Raw genomic sequence first — 17341 nt, 5'->3', positions numbered from 1 at the left:
CAAACATTTTCACACTTCAGAATCTAGGTCATCTATTATTGCATGTAGCGAAAAAGGCCAGACTTTACCTTTAAGTCATCATTACCAGAGCAAGTGATCTTACATGAATGTTTTATACCTATAACTGTTCTGTTTCATGTTTTAGGACAGCAACTCCGCTGCACATTATGAGACTAAAATAAGATGTTATTTTTAAAGCCAGGGTAGGTCCTTATGTAGGGAAAGGTTAAGAAGAGTTGGTTCCTGTAGTTCAAATCAGTTTTGTTTGATCTTGCTCAATGTTCTCCACCGGTCTTTCAACATGACACTTGTTCGGTTGTTGAAGTTACCATGGACTAAAATTTTGGCCCAGTTACCCACTCCAAACTCCTTTACTCCCGATTTCAGCTCCAAGTCCTCTTTTTGAGTCCAGCGCTAGGGCAAGAACAGAGAAAATTTTCAGATATATGGACAAAGGTATTAATGTAAGAGCTTATAGCAAATACAAAAGCCAGTTTTAAACAGCTCTCTAGTTATTAGTGTATAGATGTCAGAGAGGTTTTTTTCAAGCATAGTATCTTGAAAATAGAGATAAATGATAAATTTGTAACTGAACTTGCAGAGCTTTATGGGGACTCCCAAAGGGGACCTGTGTTAATAAAGCCTTGGGTTAATTGGAGTAACTGGATTGGAAATAAAATATGTTTCTAGAACATTACAAGAGCCGTAAGAATTGCAAATAGCTTAATCTGAGGGCCTAAAATTTATAGTTTGGTGGAATAAAAGAAAGGTTGGTTTCCCAGAGTATATATAAAACCTCCTGTAAGTAACAGATCTCTTCCAACTATCAAATGGGTAGATGGTGTTGGCTATAAAGCAGAACTGAGCATTAGGGAATCATGTTATGGCTCACCTTTACAACTCAAACCTTCAAAATTGTGAAGAACTGGGCAGAAAGGGAAACGCAGGTGCAAAGGAATAGCCTTAAATTAAAGCTAACTAGTAGATCTGATAAGTGCAAGGAAACCTGAATTACAGGGGAACAAGCATCACTTAATTCTGAAAAATAATGTACCAAAAGGAAATGTGAATCTTTTGGCTGTTGTCATTACACAAATGCATACCCTCCTGCTTGTGCACAAGAGAGAATGAGCAGCAGGAACGCCCCGCCAGTATGACTGTCAGTGGCTCAAGTACCCACATCCATGGAAATAGGAAGAAAAAATAGATTTATTTCCTAATGACGTGGAATCCTTCTGGGATCTTGAAAAGATTCTGGTCTTTGGAAACATCATCAGTTCAGTCTGTGACCAGGTGACAATTTTAAGAGCTATTCTGCATGGTTCCACCCTTCTATTAAATATAAACTTCTAAAAGTTGCAGCAGGGCTCAGAGATGAAAGACAGGGGGAGAGTCTCTGAGGGGGAAGGAGCTTAGATAGCATTCATCCTCAAAACTGTATCCGATCAAAAGTCTATCCTGGTTATTCTCCAAAAAGGGAAAATGTGGCATCTACACAAAGTGCAAGCTGAGGTGTGTGAAGACCAAACTTCACATCACAAAGCTGGATTAATTCTAGCTTAATGCAAGTATAAGGGTCTCTTCAGTAAACTGATCACTGACAAACCTCATCAAGCAGTGAAATAATTAGAAGTGTTAGTAGTTCAACTGTATTTCTAAACAGTTACGAACCTAAAACCTCTCTAAAATAGTCTACCCTTTATCAAGAATACTTCCTTTTCCCAATTCTTTCTGTTCCACTGATCTTTTGCAACATTAGCAGTGAATAGCTTTTTTTTGCTATTATTAAAAGGCCAGAGATTCCATTGGAATCACGCAGTTCATGTCATTTCAGAGCATGCCAGAAAACTTTCCTAAATAAAATCTTTATTCAAGTAACACAGTTATGCTTGACCTACAGCACCAGATAATTCAAATACTTTCATCAAAAGAGACAATCACAACCCTTGTTACTTGCGATGATTAATTATATTTGCTGTTAAAAGGGTTGTTTTTAGCTTGTTCTGATTTTAATTGCTTACATTGAGCTTTTTCTAAAAATAAATTTCTTCCATTTGTTGTATAAATGAGGGGCCTGCTTTACAGGTAAATCAAGGACTGACTAGTTTTCTTTTCACTGAGGAACAGCACAGAGCAATAACTTGCCCCCTGCCCCACTCACTGACAAGCTGTCTGTCCCCTCTGGGACAAAATTGATGTAGATTCCAGCTTTGCACTGTTACAAGACTGGTTGAAAGCCTGGACATAATGCAGCACTACGCTTGAGCTCACATCAGCACAGTGCCTGGTCCACAGCAACGTGACATCTGGTCAGCTCTGAACACCAGCAGAGCAAGCTTGAGTTTGCCAGGCAGAATGTGAAGACACTCCCTCACATATCTAAAGACATTATTATTCCTTAGTCAGTTCTGCTCTAGTAACCTGTCTTCCTTTATGCATTATGGGACTCTGCTCAGAGTTTTCTCCTTCAGCTTTAAATGAATTTTTTGTTTTCCATACCGGTCTGACTAAATTCTAAACACTCAGATTCTCAGGTACATTGTTTAATTTAAATAATGTGCCATCCTGATTTTAGACAACTCAAAGGATTGGCCACATACTTAATGGACAGAAAATTGAGTGCAAACAGTTCCCTAAATTCTGTGACACTTGCATCCCCTAATTCAGGAATGAGAAAATAAAGTATTTGTCCTTTCAATAGCACTGCAGATTGTTCTATGCAGCTAACTGAAAACACTGCAATGAAAGGCTGAAAATGGGCACTGAACCATTGCAGTGAAATGCCATTTACAAAACAAGAGCAAACAATGCCAACATTGAATGAGGAACTACATGGAAAAGGAAGTTCTAGAAGTCAACAGCTCTGACATTCATTGCATTCTTTCATGCATGTGGACAATTTTATAACCCAGATGATTAAGCAGAGGAGAAGATTTATTGTTTAAAAGGCCAATTATCATTGCTTTCTACAAAACATTTATGAGGTTTCAGTGGTATGGAGCAAGGCATAAATATTAGAGGGAGCAAATGCCTACAACTTTTTTAAGTGTTGAAAGAAACAGCTCTGAATCATAAGTTTCATTTAAATTCTTTTAAAATTTTCAATGCTACGGTCAGATGCAGTTCTCTACAAATTTAGACTTTATATTTCAATTAAGGTTGAACAACATAATTAAGGAAACAACTCCTATTTTTTTCTAACAAGATGTGTGTGCAAGCCCTGGACCTAGACACAGTGCTTGTAGGTGACCCCATAACAGACTAGCTCAGCATAAAAATATGTGAATACAAAGCTTTCATTAGCTTTGTGTCATTATGGTCCAAATAGTTTAATTCTGGATGTTGAAAACAAGCTTGATGGAAATGTTCATGCTTACCAGCTACTGGCTAACAAGATACCTATCCAAATATATTCTGGAATAAAGTAATTATGTCTTTAAAGGCAAAAAGCAAACCCAGAAAGTGCTGCTATTAGTTTTTTTTTAGGGCACTGATTTTAGCTGCAGCTTTTAAAAAGGTTTTCAGTGATCTAACTATTCCTGAGATTTGTTAGAAAGTGAAAAACTCTTTATAGGGGCCTAAACTTCAAGGATAGATGAAGTCTCATTAAGACTTTAACCAGTTTGAGGACAGCATGTAACTGAAGATTTAACCAGCATATCAACTTCAGTAAAAATGCTTAAGGAAATAGAGTAAGTACAACTCTCCTCTAGGAAAACAAAACAAACCCCAAAACCATAAACATAAGCAGATTTGGTCTTTCCTCTTATAGGAAAAATGAAATATCAGAATGAACACCAGAAAAATGAAACAGCTCACAGCAAAATGGATGTATGATGATAACTTGCACTATTATCTAAACATAAAGATTCTATAATGCTTCCTAAGAGATATTATGAAGAGGAATCCAACAATGGCAATACATTTACTTAAGGATAATTTCTTCAGTTATCCTGATAAAATGCCAAACACTCATGAAGGAAAATTGGCTATAAAAAAAATTAGCTTGAAAGACCCCAACATCAAGTCAACCTTAAATTGCATTCTACTAAGGCATACACTTCTGCACTTTCCACCAATGGGAATTCTAGCATTAGTGAACACAGTAGGGTTATTTTAATGTATTTCAATGAAGTAGGCTTACCCATGAAGAGAGCACTAAGGACCATTTGAAATGCAGCATTATAAGAAGACCCTACCATTTGGCTTATAAAAAGTAGTTTCCCGAGTAAATATGTTTTTACATCACATAAACTAAGTATTAAATTACAAAATTGCTAAATCTTTAGACTTCTAAGTTGGAAAACAAGTTGCCTCTGATATTTGCCCAAAATTCTCACAGGCAAATAACACCCTGAATTCTTTAATCCAAACTGTGGAAAGAATTTTTTATTTCACACTATGCTTTGGTAATGGTGTATTTCAACAAATAAAAGGCTTGGAAGCATTAGCAACAATATTTGAGACAGTAAAATCCTGCCTTTAAAAAGAAGAGGATTGTAATGATTTCAGGAACTGTAGCACTTGAGTAATCTACAGAATCTTAAATCTAAGCACTAGATTTTAAAAATAGATTAAATAAAGCTGAGAAAAATTCTGTGCATGCAGATTCATTTAATCTTCACTTAGAGAGAATAGGTACAAACCTGTCTTCTTTGGCTACATGCCAAAGGAACTTCTTTTTTTCCCATATTTTGCATATTGTTAAGACCTAGAAGACAGTTAATACAAATCCAGCACAATGAGTAGTCAACATCATGGCAACAGTTTTGCACTTTACCATTTACACATGACAAGAATGTACACTATTTTGATATGCTTTGACAGATTGGGAATATTTCAGTGTCTATTTACATATAAGTATACTTTTATATATGAATATACAGCCATAGTCCAAGAGTTTCAAAAAGAGGCTATTCAAAAAACCCACCATATTTTCTATACAGTAGAGCTCACTGAAGAATTGTATGTTAAACAATTAGGTAGAAATTGGTATATAATAAAACATTTCATTTTGGTAAAAACATTTTTACTATACACACTACTCTCCTTTTTTACATAGAGAATGGGAAGTAACAACCAATCAGAGCTATGATTCTTTGTATACAAATTCCATAATTTCCAAGTACATGTATCAGGTTTAAACTGTGACAAACATTCAAGGCAATTTAAGAGTTTGTAGTTCCATTTACAACATGGCCAAGTGCTGGAACTATATCATCATCTCTCTGTTGTAAGAGGGTGCTAATGTTATTAAGAACTTACTTATAAGTATTACATTATCTGTGTTGTTACGTTTTTAAGAAGTAATACCAGGAAAACGCACAAACATCCTGACTTTCTGCATTTTACAGTATTATTTGTTTTTCCAAACAGCTAACTTCTTTAGTTGCTTCCCAATCAAGTTATCTAGCACAGAATTCAGAAAAAAAAAATAATTGCAGTGCACTTCTGGAGCTTTCTTTTGCACAGAATACCATAAATCCCATAAGCCAACTAAGCAAACCAGAAAATAGTAAATGATATTGCAAAATTAATTGTTAGAGAACATTAAGCCACTTCACAGCTTCCTAAATATGGCAAATACCAAACCTGCATTTGTGCAGAAACCACATACAACTTGGACTATTTTTATCCACCACAACAATTTCTGCATTAATCGAATCACACTGGATAACAGTTAGAAATAAGGCTTGACATGACTGTTTTCAAAGCATAAAAATAAAGTAATACTCACTCTGAAGAACTCTGGTCTTTTCGGGTTTCTTTCCTGAATGTCTCCTGCAAAGAACACAGATGTGACAAAAAGTACAAAACTTGATGAAAAACCTGTGACCAGAGCAACAACAAGATTTTTTACCTTGCTGTGTGTTTTTTAATGTCTCCAGATGACTGACTTGTGATATACTGTTCCTCTTTCAGCAATCTTAAAAAGAAAAGACAAAAAAATTATTTCCTAGGCAGAAACTTGCCATTTATATGATTCAACAATATTTAAATGAAAGAAAATCCCTAAAACTTCTCTGCAGAAGAAGTGGCATACAATTATTAACTGCATCAATGCACTCACTGTTTTAACCTTGCCTCCCTATACCTGGAGGTGAAATACAGAATCTGCTGAGTTGGAAGGGATCTACAAGGATCACCAAAGTTCAGCTTTTAGCCCTGCAGAGGCATCCCCAGGAGTCACACCATGTGCCTGACACCACTGTGCAAATGCTTCTTGAACTCTGCCAGGTTTGGTGCTGTGACCACTTTCTTGGGTAGCCTGCTTCCAAGACATTTAAGTTGAAGATAAGAGGCATTTTGCACTTCTATATTTTCATTAGGAATTATTTCCATAGGTTTTTCCGAATGAGTCTTCAATTATATCTCAGATGTGTCAGGAGTTCCCTTTCTAAAAAAATAAATTTAAAAATCTTATGACTCGTCTTCCTCTACACTGCCTGCATCCACCAATTTTCTTAACTAAATGATGCCAAGTATTCCAAGTATAAAAATGAAAAAACACAGACTCTATCCCAGCTAAAGACTGCAACTTATTCTCCCTGAAAAACAAGTGGTGATAAAACTAGAATATCAGCATTTTCCAAAATAATTGTAAAGTTATTCTGAAGGTTTGCACTCTCAGAATCATGAAGCAATAGAATTATTTCCCTTCACACTAGTATCATTAAGGGGTTAGCTGTAAGAAAAACATAAGACTGATTCTATTTCCTTATTCTTTTTCTTCTTGAGGTGATCTACAGCCTGAAATTAAAACTAAAAGGAGCTCAATCAAGCATTAAAAAAAGCAAAGATTTTTTTTGTGCTTTTATGATTATAGACTGACAGCTGTTTAAACTGCAAATTGTGCAACCTCACAAATAATTAAACTTAATGACAAGCTATTTGATGTAAATGCCAAAAGTAACAACCACAGAAGAGCACAAATTTTAAAAAATGGGAATGTGCTTGTAGCTAATTTTCTGTTGGACAACAGTTTGGAATTTAACTTCCCTCTTTCTACCTACTCTTTAGTCTACAAGTTTCATGTTACTGTCCAAGCACATCCCTTAGCAGTATAATATTTAATACAAACCTTTTTTTTGTTTTCAAATCACCTTTGTAATTTTCATTGACTTCCACAGGTCTCTTCTGCAATATTGTTGCTTCCAACCCTTTAGATGCCACATGTTTTGTGGCTTCCTGTGAGAAATGAAATTGATATCTTAAAATTAAAGCCAAGCAATACCTAGATAGGAGTTTGCACTAAGATTAATATGTATACTTTTTATTAGTAGTGCTTATTTGACAGACATTCCAGAGATAATTACATTAAACTAAGTAGTTTCAAAACAACTTTAGCATGTTAATTTGAAATCCATAAAGATCTTTATCAACTAATAACTTGGAGAAATTTCAGTCATAGCTTCAATTGATTTTTATATGGACACAAAGAAATACAACGAATAGTTGCATTATGAGCGAACTTAAAAATGTGTGATGTAAATTGCAGAGCTTAACTAAGACTGCAAATACTACCAAAGTACTCCAAAACCTGGTTTTTATAACTAGGTTAGAAACTAAAACTGACAGATGTCAAGTTCATCTAGTTCTGTAGTATATGGCAGGACAATGCATACATGTAGCACTTTCAAAAGACCTGTCTAAACAGACCTTAGTCTTGTAATATAATCTTTTTTTGCACTGGTAGAAAAATATTTCTAACATCCTGCTCCAACTTTTAGCCACAAACTAGGATTATTTCTCCTCCATTGCCAAGAGAAGGAAGTAGTAATTCAGCACTACTTATAGGATACCTAAAAGGGGTGTCCTACACTGAATAAAGATGGGACAAACCTCTAAGCAGGGCCTGTAGTGGTAGGACAAGGGTTAATGGTTATAAACTAAAAGCGTAGATTTGGACTAGATATAAAGAAGAATTTTGTTTAGTTTATTACAAGAGTGGCCAAACATAGAACAGGCTGCCAAGCAAGGTGGTTGATGCCTGATCCTTGAAAGCCATCAAAGCCAGGTTGAATGGGACTCAAAACAACCTGATCTAATTGAAGATGTCCCCACTTATTGTAAGGGGGTTGGACTAAACTATCTTTAAAGGTTCCCTCCAATCAAAACTATTCTATGATTACACTTCTACATCTGGCACTAGAAGAAAGAAGAGAAATTAACAGCTAAAGTTACAGTGTTCTTCTGCAGAGAAGACAGGGTACACTGCTGGAAAACCTCTGTGCTACACAGAAGTGGGAATTCTTCACAAAGCTGTCTCATCCATCTGCCAGAATAACTCTGTTCAAAGCAAGATTTGCAGTGTGGGTGCAGACAGGAGGACAAATGTGCAGGCACTGGGGGTGCAGGCAGTGAGGGCCTTAGACCTGCTAGTATGGAGTTCTGGGCCTTCTCCAATACCTCCAAGCCTCCACTTCCTCTTAGATTCAAAGAAAGAGCCTTGAAAAATAAACTTGAAAACTGACAGTCAAGTGAAACCATTAAAAGGTTTTCCTTGTATTATACTTTGAATGTATTTAATAAGTTGTCTAGTCTCTCTGTTAAGAAAATGAAAAATACAAAGGAACTTCAGGATTGTTTATTTAAAATTTGCTTCTTATTACCTTTAGACGTCTGTGCTTTTATAATTGAATAATTCAATATTCTTTTATACGAAGTAAACATAAGAGAAATTCTTTACAATCCTCCTGAAGATTAACTGAAGAAGGAATGTTGTCCTTGCCAATTTTAAATCACTTTTGAGCAAGGCTGTTTGTAAGAAACATTTGTATTTACAGGAAAACAGCAATAATAGTTTTCTATCGTCTAACTCCTCCAAATTTCCTAAAGCTTTTAGCCAAATCAACAGCTCTTGATTTTTATTTTTAGTATGAGAAGTCATGTAGGCTTAAATAAAACAAGCATTAAATATAAAGCTGTTTTTCAACTTCTCTTGAACAAATCTTGTTCTAATTATGCTGTTTTCCTAACTATTTCTCTAATCAAAACAATTGTGGGAAAACATTTGTAGAAGATATTTTAGAGGAATCTCTTTCCTACTAACTTTCTCCAAGACATATTAATTAAAACAAAAAGGTTGAATATAAGACAATCCAAAGGAAGGTAAAGTTTTTTTCATCTAATACAGTAACTGAATACTGCTTAAACAACTCCCTTGAAAGGATAAATCTATTTAATTGTATCAGGTAAGTTTTTTCAAGTTTTTAAAATACTTTCAACATACCTGTATTAAGAAGTTAGTTTCATTTTCTTTCATGAAAAGTTCAATGTAAGACTTGACTTTACTTATCAAAAGACTGTAACTGAAGCTTTGGAGAAGAGGAACATATGGATCCTTGGTTTTAATTACAGTTGCCAGCTTCACCCTTAAAGGCTAAGAAAAGCACAACTTTAAACAACACAAATCCTGCAGTAAACTTGGTATCTGTGCTAAACAGGAAATATAGAAAGCTAAACATGATTATTATACAGTTTCCTGAATATCCCCATAGAATTTCATGCTGCAGTTTGAAAGGGCTCTAGAGTCAACTAAACATAATATCAGTATTTACCTTATGTGCTCAGTAAATGGTAAAGTGTAACTGACCAGGGATCCATATTTTCATTTCCTTTATGAGTAACACTGAAAGCAGGGATGTCAGAGGAGGAAAAAGCACCCAGGAAAAGCTACCCATTACTCAGTTCTCTCTTCTCATTTACTCCCTCAAAAAGACTGCCATTGAAAGGGGTGTAGTGTTCAGGAAAAGGATAACTTAGTAAAGCATCATTAAGGACATATCAATACCGATAATCAGAAATTCACATTTTGCCTGCCAATCCCTCTGAATTTTACAGAAGCCAATATAGCCAGAGAATTATCTTCTGTGTATAGGCTGCATTTTTAGTTATGTATTTGAGTACTATTACCACAATCTACAGTTTCCAAACATCCAAACCCTCTGAATGGAAGTGTATCTATCTGAAGAGTAAGTTATACACGGGTTACTACTTACATAAAACATGTGTCCTAATATACCAGCTGAAGATATAGGTAGCATTTTTAATTTCTTTTCACTTACAATCCTTCTATTGCTCTTTTCTTCACCCCACCAAATTCAAGCGTGTGCACTATTATATTAAATAGATATTCACTCAAACTTGCAACATTCTGAATGATGCAGTCAACTTCAAACCAGGAGGTGGACTGATGCATATGTTGTCTTTCCCAGGCAGAGGCATAATAGCATTCAGTCTATACTACAGAAGCTAATGAGTTTTCCTTCCCTAGGATACTTTGGTACATAGAACACTAATCAGAAGTGACAAATATAGTCCACTACAATAGAAATCAGCAAACTGGCTGTTAGTAGTCAGAATAATCAAATGCCCAGAATTTGTAGTGCCATCTCACTCCTCACATGAAGTGGAAGAGAATATGAAGAACAACAACTGCTGCTAAAAGCATTTTACTCTCACAAATCATCCAGTATTTCTACCAATCTCCTAGCCACAAATTTCATTCTGTATTTTAAAGTGACATAGGTGTGAAAGTGACTACATAGACAACAATGAGATTGAAGTTATGCAGATAGGATTTGCTAGCTTTGCAAACTGACTTCACCTCTTTCGCCTCTGAAAATCAAAAACTTTTAAAGCAATTTGAGCAAGTTACTACCTTATCTGATTCAGAGTCTGTGAACAGCCTTTCAAGAACTTCAGCAGCTTCCTTGAAATATCTGTTTTCCATATGGACTGCTACAATCTACAAAAAAATATAATTTCAAGATATGATGAAATACTTTCCACCTGAGATTCAGAAGAAAACAAGAGAATGCACAATTTTACAGTTTTTTAAGACTCCCAAAATTCAGATGATTATATATTTATGGGTTACTGACACTTATCTACTTCTAGCAGTTAGTTCTGAAATTAGTTTTAAAATTTTTTTCAACTGATGTCTTTTTCAGATCGGCAGCTTTTGAAACAAATTGGAACTGGTACAAACAGGAACCATATGAGATGGAAAAAGTCCCCTGTACAGCTCTATTTACTCTGTACTAAAACTGAAAATTCAGCTCAGTCGGCTAATAGCCCAAACTTTTTGTAAAGGGGGCTGTGTTTTAGCATGATAGAATTTTTAAGGTTGGAAAAGACCTTTAAGATCATCAAGTCCAACAATCAACCTAGCACCCACCACTATGTTCACCATTAAACTACGTCCTCAAATGCCATATCCACATTTTTCTCAAACACTTCCAGAGACAGTGTCTCCACCACTTCCCGGGGCAGTCTGTTCCAATGCTGCGCAACCCTTCGTGTGAAAATGTTTTTCCCTATAACCCTATCTAAACCTCCCTTGGCACAACTTGAGACCATTTCCTCTTGTCCTGTCACTAGTCACCTGGGAGAAGAGACCAATCCCCACATGGCTACTACCTCCTTTTAGGTGGTTGTAGAGAGTGGTAAGGTTCCCTCGAGCCTCCTTTTCTCCAGGCTAAGCACTTCCAGCTCCCTCAGCTACTCCTTGTAAAGCTTGTGCTCCTGACCCTTCACCAGCTCCGCTGCCTTCTCTGGACACTCTCCAGCACCTCAAAGTCTTTCTTGTCCTGAGAGGCCCAGAGCTGAACACTGGATTTGAGGTGTGGCCTCACCACTGCTGAGCATAGGGGACAATCACTGCCCTGGTCCTGATGGCCCAATGAGCAGGTAGCATCCTGAAGCATTCTAAGTCACACAGACCTGAATTTGAATCAAGCGACGAATATCTTCATGAAGTTTTGCTAGTTTAATTTCTTCCCTTTCAAGTAAAGTCCAGAAAGACAGAGCAGATTCCAAAGGTGAAATTTTTTGACCATTTTCAAACTGTAATCCTTAGAGGGGAAAAAAACCAAAGTACTTAGAAAAATTAACAGATAAAGTTAAATAGATTACATTATTTATATGCAGTAAAGTAATAAGTATTATACAATTTCAATTAGTTTTCCTCAATTTTTAGGTGTGTTTAAGAAACCTGAAGCAACTGTCTTCTGTTCAGAGCAGACTGGCTCTTCCTGCCCTTGCTAAAGACATTACTTTTGCAATTTCAGCAGGTGCTATGTCAGCTAATGATTGTTCACTATAAATGCCACTTGCAATTAGATATTTGAGCTGGCATTAATACATTAAACTTAGCAACAGATATCACAACATTTGATAGTGATAATATTTATTTTGTAATATAATCACCATGCTAAGTAGTTGTTTTTTTTTTTTTCCCCTGAGTCTATCACTATTTCCATATCTTAACTTTTTGTTGTATTTGAAGTGCTTAAACCAAGAGGGAAACTCAAACAGTTCTACACAGGAGTGTCACTGAAAAAGCAGAAGCAACCTCCCGTGCCAAGGTACTGCTGTGCCAGCACCAAGGTTTGTGCAAACTCCCAGCAAAGGATCAGTGACCAGTTCTGGCAGAAATCTAGCCCAGCCAAATATTCATCCCCTCAACACTCTCAAGCAGTTTCCCAGTCTGGTCACTGCACACCTGCACAAGTGAGTGTGCCAATGTAACAGATCAGGAGGAGATGGCAGGTGCACAAATGCTTTTTTTCCCATGGCACTGCCAGCTTAATTCAAGATATTCACTGAACTACAGAATCTCTCTTAGTAACTTATTCCCTTCATTAAGTATTTTTCAGACAGAAGGTAAACAATTTATGCAATGCTGAAGAGAGAAGAATTATTTTATACCCACTACAATGCCAAACAGTGAAATTTCAAACAGTACTATGTGCATATACACATAACTAAAAACAAGCACAATTATTGTCTCAATCAAGTAACATGACACTTCATATTGCTTATTTCAATGGTGTAAAACCAAAGTATTAAGCTCTTAGAGAGCTGAAACAGGCTTCTCTATGAGATCAGTGTAGATCAAATATTTTAATAACTAGAAAAAATAGAAAATCTACCATATATTTGCTTTCCATGTACATTGTGCAGATACACCTGATGTAATACCTACTACACACATGCAATCTTCCTCACCACACAGATCCTTCTCTACTGATAAGATAAAGACATACAATGAAGTCATATTCTCAAATGTTATATACAGTAATATAATTCAGAGCATTAGGATAAAAATGTCATAATTTGTATACTATTTTAAATAATTTGATGAACTATTTTAAATATTAGAATTTGATTCTCAAGCTAAACTAAATCAGGATGACATATTATCTGACAAGCAACGCAGGAAATTTAATTGTATAAAAACAAGACTTTGTGGCATTGCGAGGGCTAGAATACACTTTTTTCTTTCATGCTCATGCTCTCAAGACTGCTTCTGAGGTTTTTAAATTCCAAAGAGTTTTGTCAAAGAGTGGGAAAAAAAGAGTTAAAGTCTTCCAGAAACTCAAACAAAATCACCTTGGCTAAACCAACAAGTTACAAATGCAGCCAAACAGAGGATATGGTAGTGAATAAGGGCCCCAAGGACTTGCTGCCAGCTGAAAGTCTTACGGTCTTCTGTGGGAAACATGGACAGACATATTATCATTCCTGCTGTCTGTCCTACTTTAACCACTAGAGTTAAATGTGCAGAAAAGAACACATATCCTGAGTTTTAAACTTGCTCACTAAGAGCTAGTCAGTCCTTTCAAATATATTTATTTTGTTGATACTACTCTGACAAAAGAAACCTGGTGATTTAAGAAGTATATGGTCATTAAAACTCCATGCAGCTAAGTCAGTCAGCACAGAGTGACACCAGTCCTGCAGACAGCTCAGTCAAATATATTATAAAGATAGTCCAAAATGTGAATTTTATTCAATTTATTTGTATATATATAGATAGATATGCACAGTAAAGGCTATGTGAAAGCATATCTAATACACCTCTGGAAGAAGATCATGCAACTATTTTTAAGCAAGTGGAAAGAAGAACCTGAGTATTTACCAAGGCTTTTTCCTTGTGCAATTCTTATCAAAAGCTGGCAGAGATATACTGTTTTTTTCTGATGTGGAGGTATTTGAGAGAGGCCATTAATAAGAGCTAGAAAAGAAGAGAAAAGTTAAGTCAGTCTTGCTCCAGCACTGCCACAGTGTGGCTAGATATATACTCGACACTGTGTTATCAGATTTCACTAAATTTCTAATTCCTTAAGAAACCAATGAAGCACACTTAACTAATATTCTTCCATGCTAAAACAATTTAAATAATATTTAAGAGCTTGACCAGAAGAAAATATAATTTTCTGAAGAAACAGCAGAATTAATCACAGGCTTTCAAAGACCATAGTATTGAATTTAGGGTTTTTTTTGGTAAGTAGGTTACTACAAAAGACAGCTGTCTTCCCCAAAGAACACTTCCAGGGAATGCCCACAAACCAGGAGCCACAGGCAGACTGGTAACACTTGCATGTTGCTATAGCAACTTACAGAACTAAAGCAGTAAAAGCTACATGGAGAGCTTACTCAGAAATGTAAATTTACATGGGAAATCCTCCTTGCAAGGCTGGAAGGTCACAAGGATTACTGCATATTTTAGAATGGGAGCTATCATGAGTTTATTCCCATGACACAGGTTACTGTGAATTTCTTATGCTAATGTGCTGAATATAGTAATTAATCTTCACAGCATAATACAGAACCATTCAAAATGAAAAGTGTATCACAGAATAGTTGGATTTCAAAGGAGCTGCTGGGTATCATCTGGAACCACTGCCTGTCTACCTTTCTGCACTTGCTTCAGTTCTAATTCACCTTCTTGTTGACAGTCAATCATTATTTCTGTCGTGTCTCTCTAACACATGCAAGAGTAATAGCTCTGTGTTTCTATAAAAAAAACACACCCGCTTTTCTATTACAATATTATGACTGTGCTTAGCTTTTCCCAAAGACTTTTACAATATTGACTTTATAATCTTCGAGTGCCAAACTCCTTCCTCTGCTGCCGAACAGAATAGGAACAAATTCAAACTCTGCTATTCCTTCCTATATTCCTTTCCATATTACTTTGAATTCTGTACAATCTAATTAATAGTTCATATTGATATACTCAGTCTTCCCAGTTCTTCTCAGGAGATAGTGTCAATCTGCTTTTGCATTGACAGTGTCTCTGCTTCCCACCTTCACAAAACTTCAGTACAATTCTCCTGCTGAATTGGAGTCCAAAGGCCATGCATCAAGAAGCAACATAAATGATTTTTTTCTAGCAGCCTCCCATTCAAAGTATTTCATTAAGTTATCGTTAAGATTTCTTACCTCTTACCATATCCCATATCGATCTACTTAGTAATCATTCTGCAGGCCATTGAATTCCATTCTTTGCAGGAGGTTAAACAAGTCATACTACTACGAACATATATATACACACAAAGTGTACACGTTAGAGCCCCAAAGCTCTAACCTGGTGTCCTCAGGAAAACTGCTTCTTACAGAAGAAAACATCATAAATCCATCAAATTTATATGAGATTTAGACATTTACTTCTATTTATCAATCACTCTCAGTCTATAGTTTATTTCGCATTTTACATGCTTTTCCATTCAAAATCCAGTCACCAGACTTTATCTCATCTCATCTCATCTCCGTCTACCAGACTTTAGCTCTCTGAAATACTTCTACCACTGCTGTATTGGCACCGTGTGCGAGTGGTACCGGTAACACCCGAGCCCTCCACAGGCTCCCCGCTAGCCTCATGCAGGGGATCTCCCGAGGCTCCTCCTCAGGCAGGGGATCTCCCGAGGCTCCTCCTCAGGCAGGGGATCTCCCGAGGCTCCTCAAAGAGCTCAAAGATCACCCCCAGGGCTGCTGACCACGGCTGTCGGCAGGCCACGAGCGTTTTAGCGCTCCCACCATCCGGCATGCTGGAGGCAGCTGCCCCTGAGGCCCCGCCGGACTCGCTGCCCCGGGAGCGGCTGAGCGAGAGACCCGAACCACCGCCGCCACTCCTCACCCTGCGCAACGTCCCTCCACCGCCAGAACTCCGGCCCGCTCTGCTCCGCGAAGTGCCGGCACAGACAGGAGCAGGCGAACTCCAGCATCCACTCCACAGCCACGGCCTCCACGGCCAGCGGCAGGGCCACACTGACGGAGCTGCTGCTACCGCCTTCATCTGCCTCACTCAGCTCCGTAGCCGCCATCGCCATCTTCGCCATCTTCAAACCGCGCGCCAACGGCTGCCAGACCTGCCCTTCACCAATTAGAGAGATCGCCCCGCCCGGTCCCGCTCTGCATCCAATCAGCACAGCCGTTCCGCCAGGCTCCGCCCTACTCGCCGAGCCGTAACCAATCAGCGCGGCCTCCCCTCAGAGCCCGGGTGTCGTCACCTCGGGCTTGGATCGGTCGGCAAACGCCCTTTGGAGGCGGAGAGTGGATGGTGCGGCAGCGCTGTTCCATATGGAGCGGTGGCTCTGAGAGATACCTTGTCCCACGCTTCTTGGGAGCAAAAGGCGAAACGTGGGTGTTTACTTGTCTGTAGGATCCAAAGTGCTTCTTTAAGCGCGTCTTTATGTGGGTTCGGGAGAGAGGAGGCTGCGGGAGGGAGGGAGGACGTACCTACCAGAGCCTGGAAACACTGAAAACTGGGAGCTTCGACTCGTCAGCGAAGCCCACGATAGAATGTGGAGAGGGACGGTATTAGAGCGTGGCTGTCTGAAAAGCCAGCCGTTTGTACCTGTTAAAATGTGAAACCCGGGGAGGAAGAGGGTAGTCTTGTGAAGGGCTGAATTTAAGGTAAGTGCTGAAGGGTAGAACGGTTTTCCTCTCAAAGGTGTGCTGGAGGGTCAAGCAATGTTCTGGTTGATTTGGCTTTAATTTGAGCTTTATTTCATTCCAGGGAGGACAAGTGTGGTATCAGAGCAGGAGTTACCAGCTGATGGCCTTTACCTCCTTTTCCTCCCGTGCTCGCGCCAAGTTGCGCCCACAGGAATCTTGCTGTGGCATTACTACACTGAGGTCAAAGAGACAAGAAAACACAATTTAATCTAAAGCAGTCTTCTGTTTGGAAAGCTGTATTGAGGGCAAAACTTAGGTTTGCACTTTGAAAGAACTTGCGGCAACCTCTTGCTGTTGATAATCTTGGGAATCAAAATTCTTAGGGTTTCACATGAACCAGGTAGACATAAAAGATGGGACTATTATGTATTGATGTTTAACTGAGCAGGCATTTTATGAGTTTTGTAGTAGAAGCTGACAGAAAGGTGGATCAGATCTTGAAATTATCATGATAAACAACAGCAGCACTAGGTTACTGAATGTAAGATCTGCTCGTAATAGCAAAATCATCTTTGTTATCATCCCTGTGTTCAGCACAAATGCAAAACACGGCTCCTCACCAAGCCACTACGAAGATTAACTCTGGCTCAAC

The 17341-nt window shown here is 37.8% G+C and overlaps 1 protein-coding gene across 1 annotated transcript; it reads right to left on the bottom strand.

Moving 5' to 3' along the window:
- Positions 1–159: 159 nt before the first annotated feature.
- TERF1 (telomeric repeat binding factor 1) lies at positions 160–16121 on the bottom strand. The gene is made up of 10 exons (XM_062514636.1): positions 15929–16121; positions 13928–14023; positions 11728–11858; positions 10664–10750; positions 9233–9382; positions 7082–7188; positions 5861–5926; positions 5738–5781; positions 4647–4711; positions 160–414 (listed from the first exon to the last, which is right to left on the bottom strand). The coding sequence occupies exons 1-10, from the start codon at positions 16119–16121 to the stop codon at positions 256–258; spliced, it is 1098 nt and encodes a 365-aa protein (XP_062370620.1). The 3' UTR covers positions 160–255.
- Positions 16122–17341: the final 1220 nt, after the last annotated feature.

This window comes from Cinclus cinclus, chromosome 1, assembly GCF_963662255.1.
Source record: "Cinclus cinclus chromosome 1, bCinCin1.1, whole genome shotgun sequence".
Classification (NCBI taxonomy): Eukaryota; Metazoa; Chordata; class Aves; order Passeriformes; family Cinclidae; genus Cinclus; species Cinclus cinclus.
Note: the sequence above shows the minus strand (reverse complement) of the source record. Positions and strands in the feature narration are given on the sequence as shown.

Coding starts and splice junctions, on each gene's coding strand:
- TERF1 (XM_062514636.1), bottom strand. CDS start 16,121: ATGGCGATGGCGGCTACGGAGCTGAGTGAGGCAGATGAAGGCGGTAGC. Junction 5,927..7,081: donor GATTTGAAAACAAAAAAAAG/GTTTGTATTAAA, acceptor TTTCTTTTTAAG/ATTGCTGAAAGAGGAACAGT. Junction 4,712..5,737: donor AAAGACCAGAGTTCTTCAGA/GTGAGTATTACT, acceptor ACTGTCTTCTAG/GTCTTAACAATATGCAAAAT.